Source organism: Verticillium dahliae, genomic scaffold (assembly GCF_000150675.1).
Source record: "Verticillium dahliae VdLs.17 supercont1.2 genomic scaffold, whole genome shotgun sequence".
NCBI classification, from domain to species: Eukaryota; Fungi; Ascomycota; class Sordariomycetes; order Glomerellales; family Plectosphaerellaceae; genus Verticillium; species Verticillium dahliae.
In genome coordinates, this window is record NW_009276916.1 from 1,128,487 (window position 1) to 1,156,390 (window position 27,904).

General features: G+C 56.3%; 8 protein-coding genes across 8 annotated transcripts; 4 read left to right on the forward strand and 4 right to left on the reverse strand.

Annotated features, from left to right (window-relative positions):
- Nucleotides 1-234: 234 nt before the first annotated feature.
- On the forward strand, nt 235-1,498 carry VDAG_01185 (uncharacterized protein; the record flags this gene model as incomplete). The annotated part of the gene is made up of 2 exons (XM_009650071.1): nt 235-429; nt 674-1,498. 2 exons carry the CDS (start codon nt 235-237, stop codon nt 1,496-1,498), a joined length of 1,020 nt encoding a protein of 339 aa, XP_009648366.1.
- Nucleotides 1,499-1,717: 219 nt separating this feature from the next.
- On the reverse strand, nt 1,718-3,076 carry VDAG_01186 (acyl-CoA dehydrogenase family member 10; the record flags this gene model as incomplete). The annotated part of the gene is made up of 1 exon (XM_009650072.1): nt 1,718-3,076. One exon carries the CDS (start codon nt 3,074-3,076, stop codon nt 1,718-1,720), a length of 1,359 nt encoding a protein of 452 aa, XP_009648367.1.
- A 514-nt stretch (nt 3,077-3,590) lies between these two features.
- VDAG_01187 (SirQ) lies at nt 3,591-4,895 on the reverse strand (the record flags this gene model as incomplete). Its single annotated transcript, XM_009650073.1, has 3 exons — nt 3,591-4,492; nt 4,554-4,808; nt 4,868-4,895. The coding sequence occupies 3 exons, from the start codon at nt 4,893-4,895 to the stop codon at nt 3,591-3,593; spliced, it is 1,185 nt and encodes a 394-aa protein (XP_009648368.1).
- A 1,298-nt stretch (nt 4,896-6,193) lies between these two features.
- VDAG_01188 (uncharacterized protein) lies at nt 6,194-8,291 on the forward strand (the record flags this gene model as incomplete). The annotated part of the gene is made up of 5 exons (XM_009650074.1): nt 6,194-6,555; nt 6,609-6,630; nt 6,688-7,755; nt 7,807-8,055; nt 8,106-8,291. The coding sequence occupies 5 exons, from the start codon at nt 6,194-6,196 to the stop codon at nt 8,289-8,291; spliced, it is 1,887 nt and encodes a 628-aa protein (XP_009648369.1).
- Nucleotides 8,292-10,482: 2,191 nt separating this feature from the next.
- Nucleotides 10,483-13,562, forward strand: VDAG_01189 (fungal specific transcription factor domain-containing protein; the record flags this gene model as incomplete). Its single annotated transcript, XM_009650075.1, has 2 exons — nt 10,483-10,739; nt 10,802-13,562. The coding sequence occupies 2 exons, from the start codon at nt 10,483-10,485 to the stop codon at nt 13,560-13,562; spliced, it is 3,018 nt and encodes a 1,005-aa protein (XP_009648370.1).
- A 235-nt stretch (nt 13,563-13,797) lies between these two features.
- On the reverse strand, nt 13,798-14,659 carry VDAG_01190 (3-oxoacyl-[acyl-carrier-protein] reductase; the record flags this gene model as incomplete). Its single annotated transcript, XM_009650076.1, has 2 exons — nt 13,798-14,549; nt 14,611-14,659. The coding sequence occupies 2 exons, from the start codon at nt 14,657-14,659 to the stop codon at nt 13,798-13,800; spliced, it is 801 nt and encodes a 266-aa protein (XP_009648371.1).
- Nucleotides 14,660-15,655: 996 nt separating this feature from the next.
- On the forward strand, nt 15,656-18,037 carry VDAG_01191 (calcium-dependent protein kinase; the record flags this gene model as incomplete). The annotated part of the gene is made up of 4 exons (XM_009650077.1): nt 15,656-15,702; nt 15,766-16,226; nt 16,283-17,260; nt 17,322-18,037. The coding sequence occupies 4 exons, from the start codon at nt 15,656-15,658 to the stop codon at nt 18,035-18,037; spliced, it is 2,202 nt and encodes a 733-aa protein (XP_009648372.1).
- A 448-nt stretch (nt 18,038-18,485) lies between these two features.
- On the reverse strand, nt 18,486-22,340 carry VDAG_01192 (DNA mismatch repair protein msh6; the record flags this gene model as incomplete). The annotated part of the gene is made up of 5 exons (XM_009650078.1): nt 18,486-19,154; nt 19,206-21,622; nt 21,675-21,852; nt 21,912-21,959; nt 22,017-22,340. The coding sequence occupies 5 exons, from the start codon at nt 22,338-22,340 to the stop codon at nt 18,486-18,488; spliced, it is 3,636 nt and encodes a 1,211-aa protein (XP_009648373.1).
- Between the last annotated feature and the right edge of the window lie 5,564 nt (nt 22,341-27,904).

Below are 27,904 nucleotides of genomic sequence, written 5' to 3' on the forward strand. Positions count from 1 at the left end.
TCCCTTCGTCTTTCCGTTGCAGAATATCCGAAAAGTGTAAAACATGACGGAACACGCGAGCTTTCTAATATATACAGGTGTCTTTGCGTCTATGCCTGTATGGTTTGTTCACTTTCCAATCCCTCTTTGAACAATTCGTCGAAACGAGTACATCAACTTCCTTGAAGGAGAGTCTTCCTGCTATGCTGGCCAGCCTGACGAAGAAGCACTCCGTTGTCACTGTAACAGTCCATCATGGCGACTGCTGCAAGCATGCCTGTGGCGGTTGAATCCCCAATCCCAATAGAAAACGGAAAACAGAGAGGTCTGATAGCCGCTTCAACATTCTGCCTGTTTATAACCAGCTTCATGGTGGCTCTTCGACTCATCGCCAAGACGAAATCGAAAAAGGCACTCAACGCCAGTGATGCTTGCATTCTTGTAGCGCTGGTCAGTATTACCACGGACTTTCTTTGGAAAGAATGCTTGCTATATTGCATCCAGCTCACTGATCGTGTTTGCAGTTCTTCAATACCGCACTACATGCCGATGTCTTCATCATGGTGGTGCATGGAGGATTTGGATTCCATGTGCAGGACATTGCCATGCGCTTCGGTCCAGATGTTCTCACAGTCTTTTTCAAGGTTTGCAGCCTTTCAATATCGATTTTCCTCCAGCTTGCTGACGCCGCCAGTGCATCATGGTATTCGCACTTCTTTGGAACGCAACGACCTGTTTTACGAAGCTCTCGATCCTCCTCATGTACATGAGCATTTTCCCCGTACGCCGCGTAATACTCCCGTGCAAGATACTCGCAGTCTTCATCATCCTCTGGAACACTGGAGGTATCCTTGGAGGCGTCCTCGTCTGCCGTCCATTCGCCATGAACTGGGACCAGACGATCCCCGGCGGCAAGTGTGGCAACCAGCCCATGTATTACATGGCACTGGGGGTCATCAACATTCTGGTCGAGGTCACTATGCTTGCCCTGCCACTTCCCGTGCTCTACAACCTGCAGATGCCCATGCGCAAGAAGGTTGTCATCATCAGCATGTTCAGCGTCGGATTCGCCACGTGCGCCATCACCATCTACCGACAGGCCACGCTGCCCGATCTTCAATTCGCCGACATGACGCACAGCGGTGCCGTTGCGACGCTCTTGTCGGGGCTGGAGCCATCTGTCGCCCTGGCCCTCGCATGTGTGCCCTTCCTGCGGCCGCTGTTCGGAGGCATGTTCGGCTCGTCGCAGAAGGGATCGAGTTATGCCAACGTGAAGCCAAAGACAGAAAGCTACAAGAAGGGCAGCAAGCGCAGCGAGAGTCGGGACTTTGAGGAGCTCCAGGATGATGCGTCGGAGATTCAGCTTCGCCCTGTCATGCCGATGAGGGATACCCTGGTTGTCTCTGACCGTATAGCAGCATCGAGGAGCTTGAAGGACTTGAAGGGGGATGGTATCACCGTAGAGCGCCAGTGGGAGGTTGACACGAGTGAAGATGGCGACGCGCCCCATCGCGGTTAAGCAATTTCTCAAGTGCCGGTGCTTTGGTATCGAGCTTCCAACTTTGTTGTCAAGATTTTAATCAGTCGCTCGTCTACAAGGATGGTTTTTGCAAGACAAAGCAAGTCACCTCTGACGCATTAGCACACTGACCAACACGGCCTCAATTCGTTCCTCATCAACTCCCATTATCCCAGTTACAAGAAAAGATAGTATATCGCTTTTAATACTTTTCGCACACTACTCAAAAGAGACAAATTTCTCCCCATACTGCTCAGCAAATTTCTTGTACCTGTCCAGGTAGGCCTGATGCCTGTCCCTGAACCCCTGAGCCGTCTTCATCTCCTCCCGCCCAACCTGATGTCGGTGCGCCGCGTCCGGCCCGTCCGCCACGCGCACGAAGCGCGCATACGTCCACATCTCCGGCAGCGGCGTGTGCTGCGTGAGGCCCTGGCCGCCGTAGATCTGCATGCACTCGTCGATGATGCGGGCGGCGAGCTCGGGGACGAGGATCTTGCTCTGGGCAATGGCGCGCTTGCCGGCCTTGTTGCCGAGCAGGTCCATCGTGTCGGCGGCGTTGAGGACGACGAGGCGCGCGGCGTCGAGCTCGAGGCGCATCTGGGCGACGCGCTCAATGTTGGAGTCAAAGTCGCCGATGAGGCGGCCGCGCGGCTTCTTGCGCGGGTCGATGCAGCGCACGAGGGCGAGCTCGTAGGCGCGCTCGCACTGGCCGATGAGGCGCATGCAGTGGTGGATGCGGCCGGGCCCGAGGCGGCCCTGGGCGATCTCAAAGGCGCGGCCCTCGCCGAGGATGACGTTGCCGACGGGCACGCGGACGTTGTCGTACTTGTACTCGCCGTGGCCCTCGGGGGCGTGGTCGTAGCCCATGATGGTGAGGTTGCGCACCTGCGTGATGCCGGGCGTGTCGCAGGGCACGATGAGCATGGAGTGGCGGCGCCACTTGTCCGGGTGGTCGGGCGCCGTGCAGCCCATGAGGATGTAGAAGGAGAGCTCCTTGTTCCAGAGGCAGTTTCCGTACAGCTTGCGGCCGTTGATGACGTACTCGTCGCCGTCGCGGCGGATGGAGATGCCAATCTGAGTGGCGTCTGAAGAGGCCACGTCGGGCTCGGTCATGGAGTAGGCTGAGGAGGCCGTACCGTCGAGCAGAGGCTGAAGCCACTTGGCCTTCTGTTCGGGGGAGCAGTACTTTGCGAGGAGCTCAATATTGCCCGTCTCGGGAGCGTGGCAGTTCATCGTCTGGGCGGCCCAGTAGCAGCGGCCCATGATCTCGGCGCAGCACGAGTATTCGAGATTTGTGAGGCCCGGGCTCTCTTTGAAGTGATTTGGTAGGAAAAGATTGAATAGACCGCGTTCCTTCGCTCGCTCCCGGAGCTCATGAATCAGAGGCGGTGTCGTCCATCGCTTGCCCTCAAGCTGTGCCTTCATGACTTGTTCGCGGGGAATGCATTCGTTTTCGACCCAGTCAAAGACAGCCTGAATCTTTTCAATAGCCAGAGGTGACAGCTTGGCCTTGACCCACGGGGGGATTCGGCTGAAGGCAGGGCCCTCGAGTTTTGGTGTTGTCTGGGATGGTGACATGATGCTGCTTCGTCTGTCAGGGTTAGGGTATCGCCGGGCCGCAGATGGACAATAACAAGGCGGACAGTCGGGAAGGAGGAATAAAAAAGGTGAATAGTGTTTATGCTATGTCGTACGAAGATCGAAGGAGCATATAATAGAGAGCAGATGATGGGCACACATAGGAATGATAACAGAAAGATTCGGCTGGAAGTCTTGTTCCACTCCGCAGACTACCGCGGCATTACAACTCCACCTCCCCACTTCCCCTCAAACTACCCCGGCCTCCCACCGGACGACTTTTGGTCGGCGGATCCTTGAGGATTCCTCAATGAGAGAAGATGGCTGGAGATCTGTTGGGGTAATTAGGACCATAGAACGGACCTCGGGCATGCGGGGAAATTGTCAGAGGGCAGAAAGATGCTATTATAGTTGTTTGTTGGATTCTCTCTTGCATTTTCAGGTGGTTGATAATGATCAATGGCATTGTATCTAGGCACATAGTGGACTCTCCAGGCCTGTGATCAGCACCACCTCACGGGATGATCTTGGCCTTGCGGAACCGGTCCAGCGTCGTCCACCACGAGGTCTTGGTATCAATCTCCTCCTTTGCAGACCCCCACATCTCATGACACTTGCTCAGGTCCATCTGTCGATCAAAGTCGAGCATGGTGATGATGAAGTAGGCAAAAGGCCCGAAACTGCGATCATTGCCCACCCTCCCACTGACCAGGCCGTATTTTTCTTCCAGCGCCTTCCAGTCGTCAAAGTGCTCCGCAAGATACTGGGCGGGCTGCGGCCCTGAGCCGCCCGGGGGCGGTGCCGTGCCCTTGAGGCCAAAGTACTCGCAGATGACGGGCCACTTCTCGCTCCAAGACGATGGCTGCGAGTTGTCCGTTGCGTTGTACCGCTGCTCGGCCGTCGTCTCAGGGTGCAGCGACGCGTAGATGCAGACCCTGGCCACGATGTCCTGGTTGCTCTCGTTGCTGAGGTTGCGCCACGACCGCTCCGTGCCGGGGAACGGGACCTCGGCGCCCTTGCCTTCGAGCTCGGCGTAGAGCGCCAGGTACGTGCCCACCGTCTGCGCGAGGCAGTAGATGTTGTTGTTGGGCACGAAGCCGATGATGTTGTCTGGGATCACCTCGCACCAGGTCCACGACTTGCCCTTGGCCATCTCGAAGAGCATGTCCGTCTGGTCGTAGTAGAACATCTGCGAGGCGTACGGCTCGGGGATGCGCGGCAGTGATTCTCGCAGGGGCAGGTCATTCTTAAAGGGAAAGTTCTCGTCCAGAAGGTGCACGCCGTATGCCTTGGTTCCGGTCGGCAGGACGACGAATTTGAGACTCTGGGAGAGGTTCTCGACGGCGGAGACGGCGCGCTTGATGAGTTCCTTGTTGATCGAGCACTCTTTCGCCGGATCGGTGTCCATGATGTAGGCTACGTTTCTTGTATCAGCATGGCGCCAAACCTTGTTAGTGGATGTATTTTGATGACCCACCAAAGAAGTAGACATGGCTGATGTTGGCGATATTCTTGACTTTGGCTTTGAGGTCTACTTCGAGCCCGTCTTGCCCTTTCGAGGTCAAGATGTCGACGCCACTGGCAATCTGGAGCTTTTCCGATTTTGGCCAAAACGCGGCATCGGGGTCCAACGGTCGATTCGTCAGGGCCGTGACCGAGGCAAAGGCGTCTTTGGACGGGTACCCCTCGAGCAGGGCATTTGTGATGGACCAGCCAGTAATGCCGCTGGCGCCTGTGGATTTTGGTTAAAAATGAGCTAGTGAGCCTGCAGTATGACCGGGAAAAACCAACCATAGATGAGTGCGTGATTCTGCGTCATTGTGTCTGTCAATTTGGCTCGTGAGGAAAGAAATGTAAGGCAGACACAAGTCTAGGCGTACTATCGCGATTGGCGAAGCGAGAGCACGTCTCCGGCGCGCATCGCGGAGACAGACTGCCTTGATGTAGCAGCATCTCTGTGCTCCCTGTGGATGTCAAGCTCAGGTGGGGTCAAAGGCCATCCCGCGTGAACATGGAGGGGCCAATGTTGCGTACTAGGGTAGTGATCGGGTATCAAGACGCAGGATGTCGACACCAGTTCGCTACCAGGAACAACCTACCCCGTTTGGGTGAGAGCTTGATGCGGATGAACCCAAGGGCTCATGTGAGCCAGCCTGATGCAAGACGCCACATCCTCAACAACAGTCGCGATGAGTTTGGTCCATGATGGTTGAAGCTGGTCTTCTTGATCCCATCAAAATGAGGAGGCCAGCCGCTGTATCCCCGCTCTCCCGCAAGCCAGGGCTACGGATGTCAACCAAACACAAATCTCCGTGGGAAGATTGAAGAGGAGTGCTCGCCTCGAACGACATCCAAATACTGGCGTCGCTTGTTCAAACGCCATGAATGGCCAACAGCTTGTCGAGTCGCTCCTCACGTTACTCTTGGCGGGCACACGAGAAATCTCGAGTCAGGCCGATTTCACTCCTTCCACCACTGAAGGGTCCGGGTGGCCCAGGTACTGCATTTCCCCGCGCGGTACGTACCTCCAACGCCTGGCAGTCACTACCTGGAAAATCTTACCCTGACGAGCATCCTCCCCCCTATCGAGAAATGCTTGCATGGGATCATAGACAGCTCACCTCCACCAAGTCTCACAAGCTGGCGGCAGCGGCAGTAGCAGTAGCAGTCGAATAGCTCAGCCCAAGCTGACCACATCCCCCCTCCTGGCTCTGCTCAGACGACTGTCGACCGCGGCATCTCAGTCGTCTGGAAATGCACTTCCCGCAGCCCACATCCGAGGCGTTCGCGTCGCTCCGTCCACGCCGACGCCAGACGGCGGTTCGCCATCTCGGATACTCACATGCGATACTCGGGACCATGGCCCAACTCCCAAACCATGCACGACAGATCGAACCATGCCTGCCCTGCATATCCTGAACTTAGTCTGTCCCCAAACGGGGGCTGCGGTGCTCCGTACATCGCGCGCCGAGTAACTGGACCTCCTGGAACTACGTCCGATATATTTACACTTTGTCCCGGTCTCTTGTGCCATCCTTCTTCCCACTCTCTTTGCATTGCTGCTCCTTGTTCGCGATACCCTAAAGACCCAAGGCCGTGCTTCCGACCCTCGACATCATGGCGCCTTCAGCAGAGTCTAGTGGTGCCGGTGTAAGTGCCCAGCCAAACGGCCACCAGAAGAATGGCCACACCAACGGCACCTCCAACGTCACAGGCACCGCCAATGGTGTCCGCGGTCACGACAGTGGAAATCTATACCAAGACTTCGCCTACCCTCCAGTCGTCGAGGATGGGACGCCGTACAGGGTTCTGAAGCAGTATCATTCCAAACCTACAAAGTTGCGCGTGGCTTGCATCGGTGCTGGCGCCTCGGGATTATGCTTGGCATACAAGATGGAGAAGCAGATGGTCCCCGACAGCTGGGAACTGACTCTCTTCGAGAAGAACCCTCACTTCGGCGGCACATGGTACGAGAACACGTGAGTCTGTACACATCCCGAATATTCAGCTCGCGCTAACAACAACGCGAAAGATATCCCGGTGTTGCCTGCGACGTAGGTCCCAGACGATGACACCCCTCTACGCTCTTGCTGTCTAACGGTAACCTGCAGATCCCGTCTCATCTGTACACCTTCTCCTGGGACCCCAAGCCCGACTGGTCACACTACTTTGCCTACGGCGACGAGATCCAGCGCTACTTTGAAGACTTTGCCGAGCGCAACGGGTCGAAGCGCTACATGAAGCTCAACACCAAGGTCGTCGAGGCCCGCTGGGACGAGCCCAAGGGCCTCTGGAACCTGACGCTCGAGGACCAGCGCACCAAGGCCTCCTGGCAGGACTGGTGCCACGTCCTCGTCAACGGCACCGGCATTCTCAACAACTGGAAGTGGCCCGACGTCGAGGGCCTGCACGACTTTGCCGGCCCCAAAATGCATTCCGCAGCCTGGGACCACTCGGTGGATTTCGAGGGCAAGACGATCGGCGTCATCGGCACCGGTAGCACGAGCGTCCAGATTGTGCCGGCGCTGCAAAAGGTCGCAGGGACAAACCTCAAGGTCTTTATGCGCTCGTCGACGTGGATTTCGCCTCCCTTTGGAGGCGGCGTCCTCGAGACGGATCTGCGAAAGGACAAGGAGGGTGCGCAGCCGGGCAAGAGGCAGTACACGTTTACCGAGGAGGACAAACAAAAGTTCCGCGATGACCCGGAGTATCACCTCATGTTCCGCAAGAGGATAGAGGCTGAGATCAACTCCCTCTTCGGCATGTACCAGCGGGGCTCCGAGCTCTCGGATCAGTTCCGGCAGGTCATCAAGGACGAGATGGAGAGGCGCATCGGGCCTGGTAACGAGGAGCTGAAGAAGTTCATCATTCCCGACTGGGCTCCCGGCTGTCGTCGCATCTCGCCTGGTGACGGGTACCTTGAGGCCCTGGTGCAGCCGAATGTGAAGCCCGTGTTTGGTGGTATCAAGCAGATTGTGCCCGAGGGCATCATCACCGCTGACGGCGAAACGCACAAGATCGACATTCTCGTGTGCGCGACTGGTTTCAACGTCGCCTTCAGACCAGCCTTCAAGCTCGTCAACGGAGCCGGCAAGACATTGAACGAGGACTGGGGCGACAGTGTCAACCTCTACATGGGTGTGTCAGCGCCACGGTTCCCCAACTACTACACCATTGTGGTAAGTCGATGTTCTGCAACGCCTTTCGTCCTGAGACTGATGTCCGTCTAGGGCCCTGGCGCAACGTGGTCATCGGGCACGCTGCTGCCCTCCATCGAGACGACAATCGAGTACTCAATCCAAATGATGAAGAAAATTCAGCACGAGAACATCCGCTCCATCGATGTCAAGCAAGACGCCCTCGACGACATTTACGCCCACTTTGACGAGTTCCACAAGACAACAGTATTCAAAGAGAGCTGCAGGAGTTGGTTCAAGGACGGCAAGATCAAGAACCGCATCTACCTGTGGCCTGGCTGCGTAAGTCCCTCGTGTCGTTCGCCCGACTGATGGTACAATCGCTAATGTAGCTCAAGACAATCCACTTCCTCAAATCGATCAAGACTCCACGATTCGAGGACTATAATATTCGGTACCGTTACGCCAATAGGTTTGCGTTCCTCGGCGACGGCGAGATCAAGGCGAATACGACCAAGAATGTCCTTGGCTTAAGCACATATGTTCGGGATCATGATCACGACTGGAACGTTGATTGATTCCATTGTGCTTGCGTGCGAATTTGCATAGTATGGCTGGCGTTACACTGACGGATTGTATGCAAGGCGACGAGTCCATGTTGTTATCAGGGCAGAGGACGAAGATGCATTTTGTGGGGGATATCATTTGAGAGAAGCAGCATTCTGCAAAGTCCCTTATTCATCGTATGGTCTGAAGTGATGAAATGCATTGATGGTACTTGCCCGACCTGGAACATGAATCAGTGGTAAAATAGACAAAGATGGTCAGCCAGAGGCAGGTGCAACGTGCTCACACTCGCTAGAATACCGTGCTCCAGAGTTTCCAATGTCTAGTAACGACTTTTTAGGAAATATCAGGCGATGATTCGGGTCACTGACTCAACGTGGCTGCCACGCTGCGAACGGCAGTCTGGCACTGACCACAAGCCGTCGTCTTTGGTTGCCGCAAGTGGCGTTGGCGGGGCCCTGGATTGGTTTGGCGCTTTGATGGCCAGAGTCCCTGATCTGATTCGGCCGGGTTGATGCTGCGTCTCGTGGTCCATCAAGCCGACGACATGCTAGCCTTTTATGATCTTCCCCAAGATAGTCCCAGTACGTCGTCGTGCGAAAAGGCATGCTGGCCCCAGTCCTATGCCGCGGAAGCACCGCATGCCAGGCTCGCTTCAAGACTTGTGCCTTTCGAGGGCAGCTGGATATGGTCTGATTTCTGAACCCTGGATTGGAACAACTAGTCCCTGTATGCTGCTGGTCTCGAACATTTGACCTAATACTCCGAGAATGTGCTGCATTATTTCGTCACCGTGCAGTGCATATGGATGTGCAAGTACTGTGAGAAGCGCCGATCAAAATGATGCCTCACCCACGTCGTGCAAACGCGAGTAGACCCAAGTTGTATGACACGGGTTGGCGCCGTATTCGATTCCTACGCGTGTCATGAATCCAGCCGGCCGGGCCTTTCCCGAGTCATTACATCTGGGGTCCAACGCGGGGTTGCTGCGCATGCTTCCCTACGATGGCGTCTGATTCGTTTTCCTCACGACCCCGCCCCCGTGCTCCGGCTATTTCTCCAACAACTAGGACTAGCCGGGGCAATAGCTCTGGAGCCGCGGAAGCTGCTCGTGTGGAGATAAGACTTGGTTGGCCTCTCCTTCTGATGTCTCTCGAGAAGACGAGAATTAGGCGTCTTTTAGCGGTAATGCGGCGTCTCAGTCGTGGTCACAGGGGTGACAGGGGTGGCGGCCGTCGCGAAGACGGCCTAGACGTTGTGGAAGGGGTCCTAGACATGCCGTAGGTAGGTATATGGCGTGAGCGTGACCCTTGCCAACACGCCTGGGCCAAGAGGAGCAAGATGTTGAGAATCCGGGGAAAGTGGAATCTGGGGAAGAAAGTCCGGGGTGGTTTTGAGGTCGCGCTCCGATTCGAGTTCTTGAGGCGATTGCTGGGGTGTTGCAGCGACCAATATAGACTCCTATTCAAGAGAGGCTGTGTGGTATTTGAGGTCTCGAGCTCGATTCGAGGGTTCGGTTGTGGCCGTCAGAACGCCATTCGTCGGGTTCGGCCTCGAGTGGGAGTCCGTGTGAATGGGTTTCTCCGTGTCTTGCTGGCCAACAAAGAGTAGTGTATGGCACGCAGGGTAAACGGGCTTGACAGGAGACCCCGCCTGCAACTGGTCCCTTTGGGCTGCGCGATGGACGAGTATGATCTCATGTTCGTGTAGGGGCGTGATGGGAGTCGGCCACAAGGGGTTGACGAGTAGCGCAATGCCCAATGACCCATGGACCTCAGCACTGCCAGGTACCACCCTCTTCTCTTCCATTGTACCTTCGCCATCCCAGCTTCAGACTGCCGCGCCTGCACACCAAAGCTCCTGCACTACCTTAGTCCAAGCTGCTTGCCTGCACGCCAAGTGCTGCTTCTGGCTCAGACTGTGGGGCTTTGCCTCAAGACCTAGAACCCAGCCAAGTCCAGTCCCGGTTCTGTTGGGCTGACACCTTGAAGCATACTCCCTCATCTCTTCCTCCTCTGCGCGAAGCTTCCGCTCATCTACAACATCTACCAGAACCTTCTTGGGTTGAATTGTTATTCAATGAGCCCCGGTGTCTCAACTGCCATTCAAGTAGACTTCGCAACAAAACCCACTCCTGACCGTTTCTCCATCCGCTGTGGTTTGCCACTTCGTCAAGGCCTATCACATAGTCCTGGCTTCATCATGGCCAACCATAATGGCACCAAGTCTGCCTCCGAAGAGACGACTGGCGTGACCTCTCAGGAGAATGTCTCGCCTCGAAATGCCGCCCCCCGATCCAGTTCCAATAAGCAGCAGATTCGCCACAGGGCTTCAGTTGCCTGTGCATCGTGCCGCGAACGTCGAATCCGCTGCGTCGTGCCCAAGGGTGACAATGAATGTACTCAGTGCAAACGTTCTGGAACTGATTGTGTCATTAAGAATGATGACGAAAGGCGACGGTACGCTTCTCTTGTTCTCAGGCGTCTCATTCGAGGCCATCGAGCTGACCTATCCCATGCAGTCCCATCTCGAAAGCCTACATGTCGTCACTCTCGGAACGGATCGCCTTGCTCGAAGGTCTTCTCGAGGAGAAAGGCGTTGAACCACCGCCAGCGGCTCATCCACCCAAAACTCGACACGAAGGGCAGAGTAAATCCTCAGACGAACAGATCAAGGATGCCCACAACCAGACGCAGCCCCCCGTGCAGCCCTCAACAACCTATTCGCCTTTGCCAGAGGTGCCTTCACCCCCCGATTCAGCCAATGAGGAGTTCTCCATCCAGGAGAGTGACCAGCAGGCGGCCAGTCAAAATGGCAATTCTTCCTCGTACTCCATCCCGCCGCCCCCCGGCGTCAAAGAAACGTCTCCTTTCCGTATGCTAGACCCAAGACAAGACGACATGGTCCATCGACTTCTCTCTACCAAAGGAAATTTGGCCTTCGATCAGCTCTCTGGACGCATCCGGTTCTTCGGCCCTACTGCCAACAGTCACGTCTACACAGACACACAAGACCATCTCGACGCCCGCGAGCCCCCTGAACAAGTTCGTCGTGCCGAGCGCATCATCCGCTCGCTCTCTTCTGAGACGCATACTTACCTGATGGACAACTTCTGGGGCTACTACAATGCGGTTCTCAATATCATCCATCAAGAGGCCTTTGAGGCCGACCGCGATGCCCAAAGCCCACGATTCTACTCAAGTTTCTTACACATTGCTATACTCGCCATGGGCTTCAGATTCGCCGACTTTGGCCGAGACGACATGCGACGCATTACCATAGGCAGCCGCGAAAGCACCCTCCATCGCGAGGCAAAGTATATGCTCGACATTGAACTTGAGCGTCCCGGAGGTATCCCGAGCGTCCAGGCCCTCCTGCTGCTGGGTGACCTGGAGTGCGGTGTCGGTAGAGATAACACAGGCTGGATGTATTCGGGTATGGCCAACCGATTGGCTTTCGATATTGGCCTCCATCTCGACTGCCGCGACAATGGTATCAGTGATATCGAGATAGATATCCGGCATATGGCCATGCGGGCTTGCGTCATCTACGACAAGTACTGGGCTCTTTTCCTGGGGCGACCTACGAGCATCAAGAACCAAGACATCGGCATGGATCTCCTGTCCAAACACTTTTCCCAACTCTCGTCCATGTTACAGGATGGCACATCGACACCAGACAAGAAGTCCACTGGTATTGAAATTTATGAGCAGCTCATTGAATTGATGGAGCTTGCTGGCCGTATCGTGGAGACTCGCGAAAATAATCGAGTCTCTAGCAGCCGCAACGCCAACATCTCTCCGGATCAGCAGGGCATCACTGATGCTGCGGGCGCCGACGCCGATGCCGAGGACAATGCCTACCTGCACGTCATCAATCTTGACCGCCAGCTACAGAACTGGTACCGCCGCTTGCCCGACCACTTGCAATGGAAGCCTGCCAATATCAAGACGGCACCCTACAGTTTCTTTCTTCTGCATCAGCAGTACCACGTCTCAATGATTCTCCTTCACCGTCCCTGGGCCAAGTACGGGGCATCTGGCGATGGCGCCAGCACCGGGTCCCATCCTTCACCAGAGGCTCATGCGCCCCAAACACCACACGATCGGGCAGCGCTCCCCTTCGGGGCTATCAACACTGCTACTGACCCTCATTTACTGGGTCTGGGCATGGGTGATCCGCATTCCATGGTGGACGACAGTCGCACATCGCTCTCGCGGAGTATTTGTACTCAGCAGGCCATTCGCGTAGCTCGCATCTTCTGGCAGCACCGCCAGCGTTTCGATGGGACAAAGATCTTCGTCACAGGAATACAGCACGCGGGCACGGCTGCAACAGCCCTCATCGCCGCCCTGGCGCACAACGCCAGCCCCACTGACCGATCGACCTATCTCGGCTACCTCGAGATTCTTGCTTGTGCCGTTTCTGATATGTCCCATACCTACCACCCAGCTGCACGCATGGACACGCTGCTGCAGGCCGTCCTCGCCCAATTAAGGCCGGAAGCCGAAGCTCAGCAGATGGATCCGTGGTCCGGGCCATCAATCCCCGTCCGGCGCGACTCCACTGCTCTTGCCGATGCCATCGCTCCGGCTTCCAAGCGGAGACGGCCTGCGGGCTCCCGGCGTGCCAGCGAGTTCACAAGGCCACCGCCTCCATTTTTCGCCCCGGGGCCGACACAGCCTACACAGCCTACGCCTCCGCAAAGCAGCCATTCTTTCGGAGCACGCCATTACTCCAATCAGTTGGATCCAGCCATGTATACGCTAAGCAGCACGACTGACACGTCGCATCCGGGATTCAGTCTCGATTTTTTGTCGGGCAGCGCAATTGACAATGATGGCGATGAAACTAACAGACCTGCGGACGATTACGTCGTTGTGCCGCCACAATCGGACGCATGGTCTCTCACAGGAGTCAGCGGTGGCGATGGCGGCAACGCCATCTGGAACGCCGGGCCTGCAGGGTTGAGTGCCAGTTCCGTGCTCGGCGGCGGCGTCGCCCCGAGTATGCTCTCGCATGGCCTGTACAGTGGATCGAGAGGTGAGACAGACGGCCTCAGAGGGGCCATGGCAAGCGCAGGAGAGAAAGGTCTTGACGACGGCAAGCCGAGAGAAGCGGGAGGGATGGACTGGATGGACAGCGAGGGTGGCCTGGACGCGCTTAGCCCTGTGAGCTTGAGCGGGCTCGTGAACAGTGTCACGGCGGACAAGACGAGAGGGACTGATATTGAAAGTGGTGGACCGGCACGGAATCACGACTTGGATTTCTTCAGCTTCTGACTTCTGAGAGTGTAGAAATTTTCTCTTTTGGATCTTTCGTAGCCTTTCAGCTGGGTGTTGGTGTTTGGATTTTGCTTGTCTGAGAATGTGGAAGCAAGGCACAAGCTTGTTCAACGAAATGGTCTGCTCTCCTTGATGTCTTATCAGCGGTTCAGATTGGTCATGCAAACCAAATCATTGCAATCTCATCACATGTACTCAATTCCATGCTTGCCTCAAACCACCCCTCAGCCTCTCATTGTATCGTGAAGCCACCGTCTGCAACGAGGGCCGCGCCCTGCATAGCACTGCTCATGTCCGAGGCCAGGAACGCGATGCAGTCGGCGACCTCCTCCATCTGCATGATCCGCTGCAGCGGCGTCCGGGCGATATCGTTGGCGAGGGGCGAGTCGGCGGCGGCGGACATGGCCTTTTGCACGAGCGGCGTCTCGACGTAGCCGGGACAGATGGCATTGACGCGGATGCCGCGCGGGCCATACGTGTTGGCGTCGGCGCGCGTGAGGCCGAGGACGCCGTGCTTGGCCGCCGTGTAGGCCGTGTGGGCGAGGTGGTGGGCGGGGGCGACGAGGCCGTACATGGAGGCGACGTTGACGATGCGGCCGCGGCCGCGGCGGGGGCCAAGGTCGTCCTGGGCGAGCATGGCGCGCAGCTCGGCGCGCTGGCAGCGCCAGACGCCGTGGAGGTCGACGTCGAGGACGCGGGCGAACTCGGCCTCGTCGAGCTCGTGCGTGGCGCGGCCGGAGCCGCCGATGCCGGCGTTGTTGACGGCGACGTCGAGGCGCCGGAAGCGGCGGACCGTCTCGGCGATGCCGCGGTCGACTTGCTCGGGCTTCTGCACGTCGAGGTCGAGGGACAGGATCTCGAGGGCCGGGTGCTGGGCTTGCAGGGCTGCGTTCGCCTTGGCGAGGAGGGGGCCGTTGATGTCGGCCAGGGCGAGGTGCGTCATGCCGTGCTTGGCGAAGGCGAGGGCCGTGTATTGACCGATGCCTGTTGTGGTGTCAGCAATTTGAGGTCGGTCAGGCTCGACAGGAAGGGAGAAGGGGCGTACCTGATGCTGCACCCGTGATGAACGCGGCTCCCCTCAGCAGGGTGGTCATCGCAGTGAGGAGGTGAAGACAAGTATCGAGGTGATCAGATCAGAATAAAGAGCATTTCGTATGAATCCCGGTGCCGAACGACTTGTACAGCATTTCCCAAGGAAAGCGGCACGGCACGACCCCCCAAAGGTCGCGAGGAGGATTTGGGAGGTATAGGTAGGCATGGCTTCAGCGGCAAGCGGGAGTCGATGTCCTGTAAAGGAACGGTCTGGGTAAGCTTCCCAGCAAGTGGGTCCTTTCGCTAGAGCTCCCCTGGATCGAGGAAGAAGTTTCCCCGAAGGGTGGTCGAGGAGATGGTGTCTTTCTCCAGCTTCCCGAATGGCGTCTGGCCACCGAATGGGCCGGCTTCTGTCCCACGTGGTTCGATCTCTGTGTCTGGCCTGTTGGAAATCTTGGTCTGAGTATTGAAGTTATGCCGAAATGACTTTTGGTGCTGGGTGTAAGCACGGAGATGGGTTTCCGCCTAGGTGACCTGAGACGTGAGAGGCTGTTGGGGGGCCATCTCTTCTAGCAAGGCTTCCATGGGAGCAGGCTTTTCCCATGGAACGATGACCGATTCCGTCAACCGCTCTCAGAAAAGTTGAACTGGTAGAATGGCAGAATGCCTGCACAGGTGTCAGAGGATGGAGGCCGAGAAGAGCTCAACCAGTGCCTGCCACAGACATCAGGTGAGATTATGTCAGCGTGCTGTCCCGCCTGATCCACCAGGCGAAAGGCGCTTGGGGAGCTGAAGCTGCCCGCATTCAGGGCCAGTGTCGGCCTGTCACCTGCTGGCTCACCGACATGGTCGAACGAGCATAGCTACGTCGAAAAAGAAGAACAACAACAATCAGCTCCTGCAGATCTGAATCACCTGCACCTTCGTATCGCCTTCTTTGCATTGCATCCCACAGTATCCCGCCACTAAGTTATACAGTCTTCGATGACCAGCTTCGACATGAGGACCGACGCCAAAACAGCGGCAGTCTGACGTCAACCCACTTCAACCCCTCCGCGATGTCTCTGATACCATACCATCCCCAAGAGGGTCGCGAGATAGTTCTGTGAGTCGCTTCAGGACCCTTCGAATCATATGCTGCCATCTTGCTGATGTTTCTTCAAAATAGACGCCACCGGAATGCCATTGTCGTCCGCGATCCCGCCTCCCAAAGACTCGCCATCCGAAGCGTCACCGAATGCCCTACCTGCCACCAGCCATTGCGCCCATCGTCCCCAGACCGCCATGGTTTCGAGGCATCCTCGCAGCAGGACTCATACGTTGACCCAGGCTACTTTCGCATGCTGCGTGCTGGGCACGGCGAACAGGAAGCCAGCGAGCCCCCGTCCAGTCCCATTCGACGCCTGATCCGTCCCGTTCTGCCCCAAGCTCAGCCAGCCGCCTTTGAAGAAGTTGACGATGCCGAGTTCGTGTCCAGCACCCCCCGTGTGCAGCAAGGTAGCCGCATTCGCCGTGAGGCTTTCAGTCCGAACTACTTTAATACATTCTTCGTCGAGGAGCGAGAGCTAGGACGCGGCGGCAAGGGAGTCGTGCTGCTGGTCCGCCACGAGATTGATGGTTGCCATCTGGGTATGCTCGTCGCTCAGGAAGGACTCTTGTCAAGCCCGAGGTGCTAACCCCCACAGGACACTTTGCATGCAAGCGCGTGCCCGTCGGAGACGACCATGCTTGGCTAGAGAAAGTTCTCATCGAGGTCGAGCTCTTGGCGAAGCTCTCTCATCCCAATCTCGTGTCCTACCGACACGTCTGGCTCGAAGATGTCAAGCTCATCCGATTTGGACCCAGCGTCGCCTGTGCCTTTATCCTGCAGCAGTACTGCAACGGCGGCGATCTTCTCAACTACATAAACGGAGACCAACCGAAGCAAACCACGAAGGAAGAGCTCAAGGCGCGCCTGCGGAGGAGGTCCAAGGGTCAGTCCGAGCGAGCTCCAGTCTCACAACGGCATCTCTCTTTTGAGGAGATTTATTCCCTGTTCAGGGATGTGACGTCTGGTCTTTCATACCTCCACGCGGCCAATTACATCCACCGCGATCTCAAGCCGAGCAATTGTCTCTTACATAGGGAGGGAGGCAATCTGATCTGTCTGATCAGCGATTTTGGAGAGGTTCAGCCCGGAGGACAGGTGCGCAATTCCACCGGCTCCACAGGCACCATCTCCTATTGCGCACCCGAAGTCCTGAAGAAGGACCATGCAACGGGCTTCTACGGCAACTTCACCACCAAATCCGATATCTTCTCCCTCGGCATGATTCTGTACTTTATGTGCTTTGGCCGCCTACCCTACCAGAACGCCAATACAATCAACGAGGAGCTGGAGGACATTGATGAACTGCGTGCTGAAATAACCGATTGGCAGGGCTTCCAGGATGAACGGAGAGAACGTCCGGATCTACCACCGAAGCTTTACCAACTTCTCAAAAGGCTTCTCGCCCTGGACCCCGTACAACGACCCAGCGCCAACGAAGTTCTTGCCGCCATGAAGGGAGAGACAATACTGGATGGCATTCCCCCTGGACGTAGTTCAAGCCCTTCTATGGGCCTGCCTGGCCGGAGGGTTCAGAACCTCGATTCCCCAATGCCACCAAACACCCCCGTCCCAGGTTTGTGAACCAATCGCATCATGGACGAGATGACATGCCGAGTGGCTAAATCCTTTGACAGATCCACAGAAGTCGCAGTCCTTCGACAGATCCACACGCCGACCCAGTGTTCTCTCGTCCATCGAAACAAGCGACGTCGTTCAACCTCGTCCCAGGCTGCAGAACGGATTCCGTCGTGATAGTAACAGCCCTTCAAGGCAACGTGCTCAGCCGATAGTCTCCTCACCCTCACGAGAGGATTTCCCCCCCATGACACCAGAACCTACCTCATCCGAGGGAACTGCCTCAAGAAGGCCGTCCATATCCGCCATACCTCCTTTGCTCATGGCACCCCCAACAACATGGAGGGGCGACATCCAACACAAGCTCGTGCTCGCTGGGCATTACGGTTCTCAACTGGCCGGCCTCAGTGAGGCGTCGGCACCGCTCCTCCTTCGCCTGGGAATATTCTTCGGCAAGCTGGCCACCCTCGCCCGACCCTGCTGGCCCTACATGTTCAACCCCTGGATCGGCGCCTCCCTCATCGCCCTGGCCGCTCTAGACCTAGGCATCCTCGACGCCCGAAGCAGACGCGGCAGCATGCATGATCGGGCCGGCTGGATCGGTCAGCGCCGAAACACAGTCGACAGCCTGGGCACGCGCGAGGTCCGCACCAGTGCCCTCCTGCTGTTGCTGCATTTTGCCGTGCTTTGGACGGCGCAACGATGGGCGCCGCTCTGCGCGATGGTCCCGCAACCGTGGCATGAGTTGCCGGCGACGGGTGATACAAGTGCATAGCGTTGCGAGCAAGCGAAATAAATCTAATAAAGTGACTAGATACCCAGTCAATTAATGTTATACCCGGCAATGTAGTCGTATGATACGAATGGGCCAGACCAAATAATCAAGTAGAGCAGTAAGCCTCGACGTTAGCCTGGGCTGGCTTTCGTGTTTTCGGCAGAACTTACCAGCGGCGCGAGCACATTGATGTTCCTGTTGTGAGGTGCATCGTATTCCCTTTGGTAACAAGAATCATGTCTCAATTTCTGGCGTATGCGCCAGTCCCCTCCACTGATCTTCCACTGATCTTCCACTGATCTTCTACGTACTGATCAAACACGAACCCGCATCACATTGCTACACCGAACACCTGACCTCCGAAGCTGCCGAGGACAAGGTCAAACCCACATGATCCCACAGATACACCCTCCAACAAGAAACCCGGAAACAAATAGAGACACAACGATCACATAGCCTCCACAGCCCGAAGCAGCACGTCGACATTGCCCACCTCCTCCTCGTCCCGCAGCAGAGATGCGACGTCGCTGAGCATGCCCAGCGGGATGTAGCAGCCCGTCTTGGCCTTCTCAAGGCTCTCCTTCAGGCGGCTCGTGTGCTCCCACTCGCGGGCGGCGACCTCTGCGCGCTCAATGATGCGATTGTTAATGCCGCACATGGCGGCGCAGTGCATGCCGAAGCTGCCCTCGGCGACGCCGTCCTCGAGCTTGTACAGGAAGGTGACGCGGCGCTCGGCCTCGTCGACGTGGATCTGCATGCGGCGGGCGCGGACCTCGGGGTGGTTCTCAAACTCGGTGGCGAGGGAGTGGTAGTGCGTCGCGAAGAAGCCGATGCAGCCGACGTGCGTGGCGACGTGGTGCAGGACGGCCTGGGCGACGGCGACGCCGTCGTAGGAGCTTGTGCCGCGGCCGAGCTCGTCGAGGATGACGAGCGAGCGGGGCGTCGCCTCGGCGAGGATCTTCTTTGTCTCGGAGAGCTCGACGAAGAAGGTGGACTGCGAGGCAAAAATATTGTCGTTGGCGCCGAGGCGAGACATGATGCGGTCCACGGGTGTCAGGCGGGCCGAGGTCGCGGGGACGTAGCATCCGATCTGGGCCATGATGACGGCTGTGCAGGTCTGCGTCATGTCAGTGAGGAGGCCGAGATTCTATCAGCATCAGCGACTTACCATGCGGAGGACCGTTGACTTTCCGGCCGCATTGGCGCCCGTGAGAAGGTTGATCTTGGCCGAGTTACCGCCCAGTTCGATGGCGTTGGGGATGAAGTCAGAAACTGTGTTCAGCATGCACGGGTGACGCAGTTCGTCAAACTCCACCAGGCTTCTCTCCTCGTCAACAAACTGCGGACGGCAGCTTGGCTCGCCCAAAGACGACGAAGCCTTCGCAAGGCTGACCAGGCAGTCGAGCTGGGAGATGATACGGATCGCTTGCAGCCACGTCGCGTAATCCGCGTCGAAACGACGGAAGAAGCGCGAAGCGACTTCCTTCATGATCTGGCCGTGGGTCTCTTCAGCTTCTTGCAAATCCCGTACCAGCTCGGTCAGGGCATCGAAATAGTACCGCTTGACGCTGGACGTGGCCGACATCTGCCTCCAGCTGGAAGGAACCTTGGTCGACTTGGGTGCCTCGATCTGGAAGATCTCTTTCCCGATATCTGTGAACTTGAGCGTCTTGCATTTCAGCTCTGCCTTCTTCTTCTCAAGAAGCTTGCCCAGGTCCTTTTTGATTTCGGCAATCCGGTCTTGGCTCTCGTCAAAGTCCTCTTCGATGCCTCTTTCCGGGAGGAACATTCTGTCATTCTTCGCCTTCATCCTGTCAAAAGCCGTCTTCCAGTAGCTGAGCGGCTCGTCTAGGTTTGGCATGGAGGATAGAAGCCTGTCGACGAGACCTTTGCCACCGCCCCACGCACCCAAGAGACTCATTGTGTACTCGATCTGCTCGAAGCCTTCGAGAACCTTGACAAAGTCATCAGGCCGACATACCCCAGCGTGAATTCTAGAGATCAGCCTCTCAAGGTCCGGCATCTTTGTCATCTGAGCGGAGAACTGCTCACGGACGCTGCGGTCCGAGTTCAACATGTCCACAGCGTCCAGGCGCTCGTTGATCCGGTCAATGTCGCAGAGAGGATGGCACACCCACTGGCGGAAAAGGCGCTTGCCAAACGGCGTGACACATTTGTTGAGGAGGGTGAACAGCGTTCCTTCTGTGCTGCCGTTTGCGCTGTTGGCAAATACCTCCAGGTTGATGAGCGTCTGACCGTCGAGAATGAGGGTCCCGTTTCGTCGAATAGGGTTGTACCACTCAAAATTGCCCTGCGACAAGAGACTCTGCTCAATCTTGAGCAGCTGGAGATACTTTACCAGGGCACCCAGCGAAGACATGGCAAGGTCCTTCTCCTTTGCTTCTGCAAGAACAGCGGGCCAGCCTCCTTCCTTCTCGCCGTCACCATCGAAATACCCGCCCGTGTCAAGCTCCCGGCGAGTGACATCAGCATCTAGGAATTCGAGACCTGGTTTCCTGTAGTTCCAGATGGTGGTTGGCGAAGTGTTGTTCTTTAGGATCCGCAGGGCTTTGCTCGAGAGGAGTGACTTCTCTAGTAAAAGCTCACGAGGGGATGTTTGGGCCACAAAGGTCTCGAACTTGGTCAAGTCAACGTCGTCCTCGAACTCCGTGATGAAGAATTGGCCAGTGGCGCAGTCCACGAACGAAATGCCAAAAGACGGAATGCCATCCGTGATGGACTCCTTGATAGCAGCGCAGTAGGTTGCGAGATCGTCCTGAAGCATGCTGCCTTCAACCAGCGTGCCTCCGGTCAGAATGCACGCCAGCTCACGCCGGATAATCTTGTCAACCTTTTTGCTCTTCGCCGCTTGGTCATCGCGTTCGCGCATCTCCTTGCCAAGAGCAGACTCCATCTGGTCAACGCGAGCGACCTTGAAGCCTTTGGCTACGAATTGATTCACCCACATGTCGAGAGAGCTCTCAGGCACGCCGACCATGCGCATATTGACCCTGTCCGTCATTTTGAAGTCGAAAAGCTGATGGCCAATCGTCGCATCGTTTTCGTACAGTTCGAAGAACTTGCCCTTCTTGAAGAAAACGATCGTGTCCCACAGATTTTGTTTAATCGCCCAGTATTGCTTCTCAAAGGGGGAAAACTTGTTCCATGCTCCAGGGGGGATGTAAATGCTGGATGGGTTGTACTCAGGGTCGCCGGGAGACTTGCGGTCGATATCAGTGATATTCGCAAGCCACGGGTATCGATCGCTCGGCTCCTGGGTATGGGCCTTGACCTTCGATTTGGACACGGCTGATGACTTCTTCGTGGCGGGTGGGCGAGCGGCTCTCGAGCCGGCTTTGACCACGGCATTGGGGTCAAATTTCCACTGTTGTGCTGTCGAGTGTGGGGGCAGGTCATCCATATCAACATCCTCATCATCACCATTCGTAGCAGGCTCCACAATAGGCGAGGTGGGAGCCGCCGAGGCGGTCCTCTTGCGAGGAGCTGCTTTCTTAGTGGGTCGCTTTCGCTTCTTTGAACTCGGTTCTTCGTCGGAGTCATCCGAGGCGATGAAGTCGGCCATTTCTGTGAGCATGTAAGTAAAGAGAACTGGCGGCGACAAGCATGGGTATTGGACCTTCGTCTTCATCCTCTTCAGCAGGATCGAAGTTGTCTGGGTCTGCGGCAAAGTCGTCTTCGTCATCCAGAATCGTGCCACGAGCTCTAACACGGCGACGGTTTCGGGGGGCTGGTACGTCGTCGAAAGGATCTTCGTACTCGTCTGAGGACTCGGCATAGTTCACGGCCTTCTTCGTCTATCGTAGCATAATGTCAGTTTTGGTACAAAGTTCGGCGCTTGGATCTCGCAAGATACCTTACGGGAAGGACTGCTGGGTAGGACATTGGAAGTGATAGTCGCCTTCTATGCGACGAATAGATCAGTAACGGTCAGCAGTAAGGGGGGCTGTGGGCTGTTTACCTTGGTCACTGTGGAATCCATGTTCTCCTGGGAGCTGGGCGGTTCAAGGGCGTCACTGCTAGGAACGGGTGTTACATTGGCAGGGCGCTTGATCTTCGAGAGTGTGTTGGACTTGTTGGTAGACTCTTTCAGGCAAGGAGATTCCATCTTTGGGGGCTTCTGTGTTGGCGTAGCCGTTGACGTCGGAGTGGATGCTGCTGCCTTGGTGGCAGAGGAAGTTGCTGGCTTGGAGAAGAAGCTCGTGATAGACTTCTGGGTGCTGCCTGAAGGTGTCTTTGACAGTCTCGCCGGCGTGCGCGCCGGTGTTGCGCGCTTCTCGACCATTTTCAGGGTCCTTTCGTTAGATCGCGGGTGCTCAGCACTGGAGGAGTACTAGAAACACGACGGGGAAAGAACGACGATGTTGATACAATCAGATTACAAAACAAAGATGATTTGATATACTCCGGCCGTCGTCAACGAGGACAAGAGATGGCATTGGGAGTCCTATGCATGACGAATGTGTCCGACAATCTGCAGGTCACAGCTGGAGATTGGAGGAGCTTATCGTCCCGCCAGCCAGGGGAGCGCGTCGAGGAGTGGTTCGCGTCTCTCACAGCGCGTGCTCCAGGCGCGTCCCGTGTCAGTGGAGTCAAGCTGTCTTTAATTGCCGTTCGTCACGTGCCCTCCCTGTGGCTTTTGTGGGACTGAACACAGCTTGGCCTTCGCTATCCACCTTGACAGGCATACTTACTTCCTCTCATTCGGACCTCCTCAACATCTTCCAGCAAAAAGTGAAAATAGGACTTTCGCGTCTCGTCAAAAGGCTGCTGCAGCTTTGATATAGACATGCTTCCTCCTTCGACCAAGTGGCAACTCTGATTCGGGGCAAAGCGACTCTGCAACGACAATTCCTCACAAGACCTCAACGGCCTCGTAAAAGGATGTGTGGGATGTCTCTAGGTTTCCGCTAGAGCTACTCTTCCACCAACAATCATCCAGGCCCCTTGTCGTTCTTCGCCTGGGTCTCATTCGGCTCATGAAGAATATGGCAAGGACGGCATTCAGCAACGATCACTAATGAGCAAAGAGCATTGGAACAACCGATCGCTGGCCTTGAGTACGAAATACTATGAATGTGCCGGATTTCTCTCTTGACGCTTGCGCTTTCTGGAACCCGTCCCGATGCATCGCAAAATAGACTGGCCATTCGGAGTCTCGAGCTGCATGGCTGTGTTATACAGAGGCTGGCCACCATCCACAGCGTGGATTGGCCATAATAAGCTGAGAGACTAATGCTTGTCAGCATGCTGGAATGACTCTGAGCCCAAGAGGTACGCAGAAGAAATGTTACTTTCAAGCTGGAGCAGTCATCGCAGCCTATCATTCCAGTGCAACCTCGACCAGCGGCGCTGAAACCGTCTTCACCGGCGGCAGGATGCGTGATGCATGCAGGCTGCCCTCTACTCTCCAGATACTGCTTAGGGCAGAACTCAACATGCCGGTTATCCGACTTCGCAGCTTCTCGACAGGCCTTTGCATGCGATCGCCAGGGCCAGTTTGGGATAAGGCCATGCCTCTAGCACCATGGGTGTCAAACTCTGATCGCCCATTTGAATATTCTAGACCGACCTGCACGTCCAATTACGAACGGGCGGTCCCAGCAGTGAGTACGTGCAGTTTGTCCAGACTGGGATTGAGGAGCGGAAGCAACCAAAGGGCGCAAGGGCATCTCTAAGTGGTGACTGTAAGGAGCATCGGAGTAGTTGATGTCCAACACCGACCCTCTCTCAACTCGTCAGAGCTCCAACATTACCAATCATATCAGTCAGTCCAGAGGAACACAAAGTCGCAGTGGCCTTCTCGGGATTCGACGAGTTAGGGACAAGGAATCACGGCTACGATGTCATGACCATCGATAACCACAATGCAAGTGGAACATGGTTGCGCGGGCCTGAATCGCTCGCCCAGATTGACCTTTGCGCATTGCGAACCCTGATAATCCAACATGCACCAGTGCAAGCAGGGACATTCAGCACGATGTCAGGCAGAGCCCCGAACTATCCGATAGCGAGGAAGGACGATACGTTGGGTCTCACGCGGTTGCAATCCAAGAGCCTTGGCATAACGAATTCCATGGGGCGCCACGAGCAAAACGAGTCAGCCCTTGAGATGAGACACGGTCGAAGGGATCCTCGACAGGTCTCGGCGTGACCCCATTGGGCAGCACCGCCTTCTGAGTGCCAGCGTCAACAGGAAACAGGCACTAAACTGGCCCTTTGAAGGGGGTTCTCACCTTTTGTTTGCCGATTGTTGGGATGGTGCTCCTGGCAACAGTCAGTCGCGCGCGAGCTAAGTATTGAAGGGGGGTCAAGCCCCTAAAAAGCTCGGATACCAGACACCAGACATGGAAATTAGAAAGCCGTGTCACGGTCGGCGCCTCCTCACGCAGCCAGTGGCTACAAATGAAGCATCACGCGATATATATGGCAGAAGCAACATTGCATGCGCATGAATTGGTAGGGCAGCGGGAGGTTGGAAAAACTCGAGGCTCAATTTTACGACGCCACGTTCAGGCCGTTTGTGCCAGGGTTCAGGCTGTCCTTATCATCGGCTCTATTGCCTCGATGGACAACGAACGTCGTGCCGTCAGCGTCGCACTGCATGTCGTCAGCGGCAGGCAGGGGGGCTGAGGCGATTTGTGTGTAATCTGTCCGCACGCCATTCTCTCTTCACATCCTTGGCTGGCCACCGGACACGGCAGTACGGATGTCCCGAGAGATTCGTGTCGAATAGGAACCACGGATGGGACTGTGTGAGGGCTGAACGAGGGAAGGGGTTCATCGGGGTGAGATTCAGATACCCTGTCCCCCTCGTTCCGTCCCATATCGCGAAATTGCAAGTTCAAGACGGCGACAAGCAACAGAACTGACCGGAGATTCGAAAAATAACAATATCGGGTAGGTAATTCACACACAAACTGCACTGCGACAACCCGACCGATGCATCGACTCTTGTTCAACAACAGAAACCTCACGAGCACGGGGGCAAGTCAACCCTATTGATCAACATTGCTTATCCTGCTGGCGGATAATTGGCGACGGAACCCCGCTGCGCAGTGAAGACGACGGCAAAGATTCACGGAATCCCCTCAGCACATGATGCTTCAGGCCTAGCAGATCACCCCGGAGCGGGGGAGATTACACACTACATTTAGGCTTATTTTTTACGTTGGTCCAGTCAGTTTCCCCCATCTTTTCTGGTTTGCGACCTGGGTCCCCGCGTTGCCCCTCGTTCTGCTGACCCTGGGCCCCTCTTCTGGTGCACACACAACGAATCACCCACCCCCGAATACTCATGGTGTTCCCCGTGCCCTGTTCGATCTGTGCCTCAGCCACGCGCCAGGCCCGTCGTCGGCTCTCAACAAAGGGCGGTAGGTAGCGTGTCCTGTCCCCCGTCGACCGAGGCGGCGAACGAAGCCTTCGCAAGCCCCTTCGGATCGACTGCAGCCAAGACCCCCGGCACAGCTAGGCTCAATCGACTGGCGGCGCCCTCAATCGGTCGTCTTTCCTCATTGGTAACGGTCAGCCGTCCACCGTCGTCATGGCAGCTTCCCAAGCGCTCTTTGGTGCAGCCGCAATCGCAGCCCCCATCTCTTGGTGCCATCTGCCCTTCTGCTTCTCCCGCAACAAGTCCCGTCGGAATCGAATCTCTCGCTTCAGAACCCCTCCTCCCACCCCTTTTCCCCCTATGCTTGTTCCTACATGTACTTCACCCCCTTGCGTAAGCCCACCGCCCCCGAAACGTGCTTTCACCCAACGTGCCTCACACCCTGTATGAAAGGGCTTCCCTTCGGCCGGCGCTAGCACCATTCCTCTCAACCCAACACGTGGCTGTTGGTAAGGCCAAGCTTCGACACAGCATAGGAGGGGGGGCATCGCGACGCTCTGGCGCATGCCTGTGCGAGAGGCAAGCCCAGACGCAGCCTCCCGTATCCTGGTGGCACTATGGCATGCCTCAGCTAGAGCCTCTCGGCGAAAACGCACATGGCGACATGGGCTAGACGTGAATGCTTTGTGAACCTCGGCTGGGACACTATCGATATAGAGGGTCGGCTAGGACAGAGATCCGGACTGACGGGCCTCGTCGAGTGTTGCTAAAGCATTACTATGTGTTGGAAGATCCGTTGCTCCTTTCCCACATCTCGATCATGGGGGCACGGGGGTGGGTGGTCGACAAGGATGCGGTTCCCTGTTGTTGGTGGGCGAATGACGCCAATCCACTGACTGACAAGCTTTGAACAAGCATCGACAAGCACAACCAAGAGATTTCCAAGCAGCAACAAGCATTGGACCAGAGATTTGCGCACAGCGGCTGCTTACTACTTGCCATTCTTACCCGTGGCAATCCCCATCCGTCGAAATATTCGCTTGAGTGCGTGTGTGTGTGTGCCATTCATCGGCACGGGTATTGCAAAGTCGAACCAACAAACGATGGAAGGACCCGATGGGAAGGATCTAGGGCCCCTGCAGCCACCCAGCGGCTGTTCGAGAAGGAACAAAAATGAGAGGAGGCTGTGTGCGGAGCGTTTGCCAGCCCATCATCCACTCACCCGAAAAGGCGTTTACCACCATCGCTTGAGGGGGGGTGTCCAGGCAAGTTGAGACGGTCTACCCCAGACGAGTTGCGGGTGCGGAGTAGAGCCTGGGGAAAACAAGGACCTCTGAATCTTTGAGTCCCTCTCATCTTGTGGGGGATCGCGACCAAGCCCCCTCTTTCTCTCCACCACCGACCCTGGGGGAGGGGGAGACCAAACGGGGCGAGTTGACGTGGAGACTTCGGCAGAGAGAACAGCGGTGTTTGGCCTCTCCACTCGAGCACGCCTTGAGACTATGAGAGTCACGGCTCAGCGGACACCGGAGGCTATTTGGCTCTGGCAGTGCCAAGGTGAAGCTGTCCATGCATGCGAAGCACGCGCGCTTGGTACGCTAGCAAGGCTAGGTTGATACACAATCTGACAAGATGCGCTAGGTTGTTGGAGAAGCTCGTGTGGATGGATGGAGAGGGCCGATATGTGGCCCAAGGGCTAAACACATGGAGCTAACTTTCAAGCATATTTTCTGGGTCTGGCCTTTGGCTCTGGGGACGTGGAGACATGGAGACGCTCCCCCGTCCTCCACCGGGCGGCAGAGGGGGGTCTAGGCCGATCCCAACCCCATTGGTGTAAGCAAGGGGAGGGGGCTCATCGACAGCTGGCCCATGTCCGTCGTTCCTTTCCCTCTGGTCTGGTCAACGGGGAAGTCTGTGCTGCGCTGTCGCGTTGCGATTGTTGATTCATTTAAAGCTCGAGGGCATCCCTCCTTTTCAGCGTCAGTTGTACGAGGTTGCGCTGTCTCTTGTCCTTTCTTCGGTTCTTGTTGCGACTTACACCAGTCTTGGCGCGCGCCAACAACCACGAGATACCCACCCACACGACCACCGCACAGTTTTTCTTGGAAACGTCGCAATAGACGGCTTCATCCTCCTTCTGTCAGAAGCTTTCCAGAGAAAGGTATGTGATCTTGTTCACACTCCTGATCGGGCCCTGATTCTGGCGCCAAACATGGTTGCGACGCACCGCGCTATGTCCCTCTACACATGACATTTCTTATGCTGTGCAATCTCATCTTCGCACCTTACCCGTATCACATATACCCCTCACAAAAGCACCGAGATGGTCACACTGCAGAGACACTGTCTCAGTGTTTATCCCAAGCTGGGGTCTCACTTCGGCACATTGTCCCGTTGAAAACACTCAGCTGCAAAATATTCCGAGAAGTAGAGCAAAAGCTAGAAGAAGAGCAAAAGCTGACTTGGTCCCAGTCTCTTATCGTTGAGCCGCAAAAGCTCAGAACGCAATCCCGTCAGCC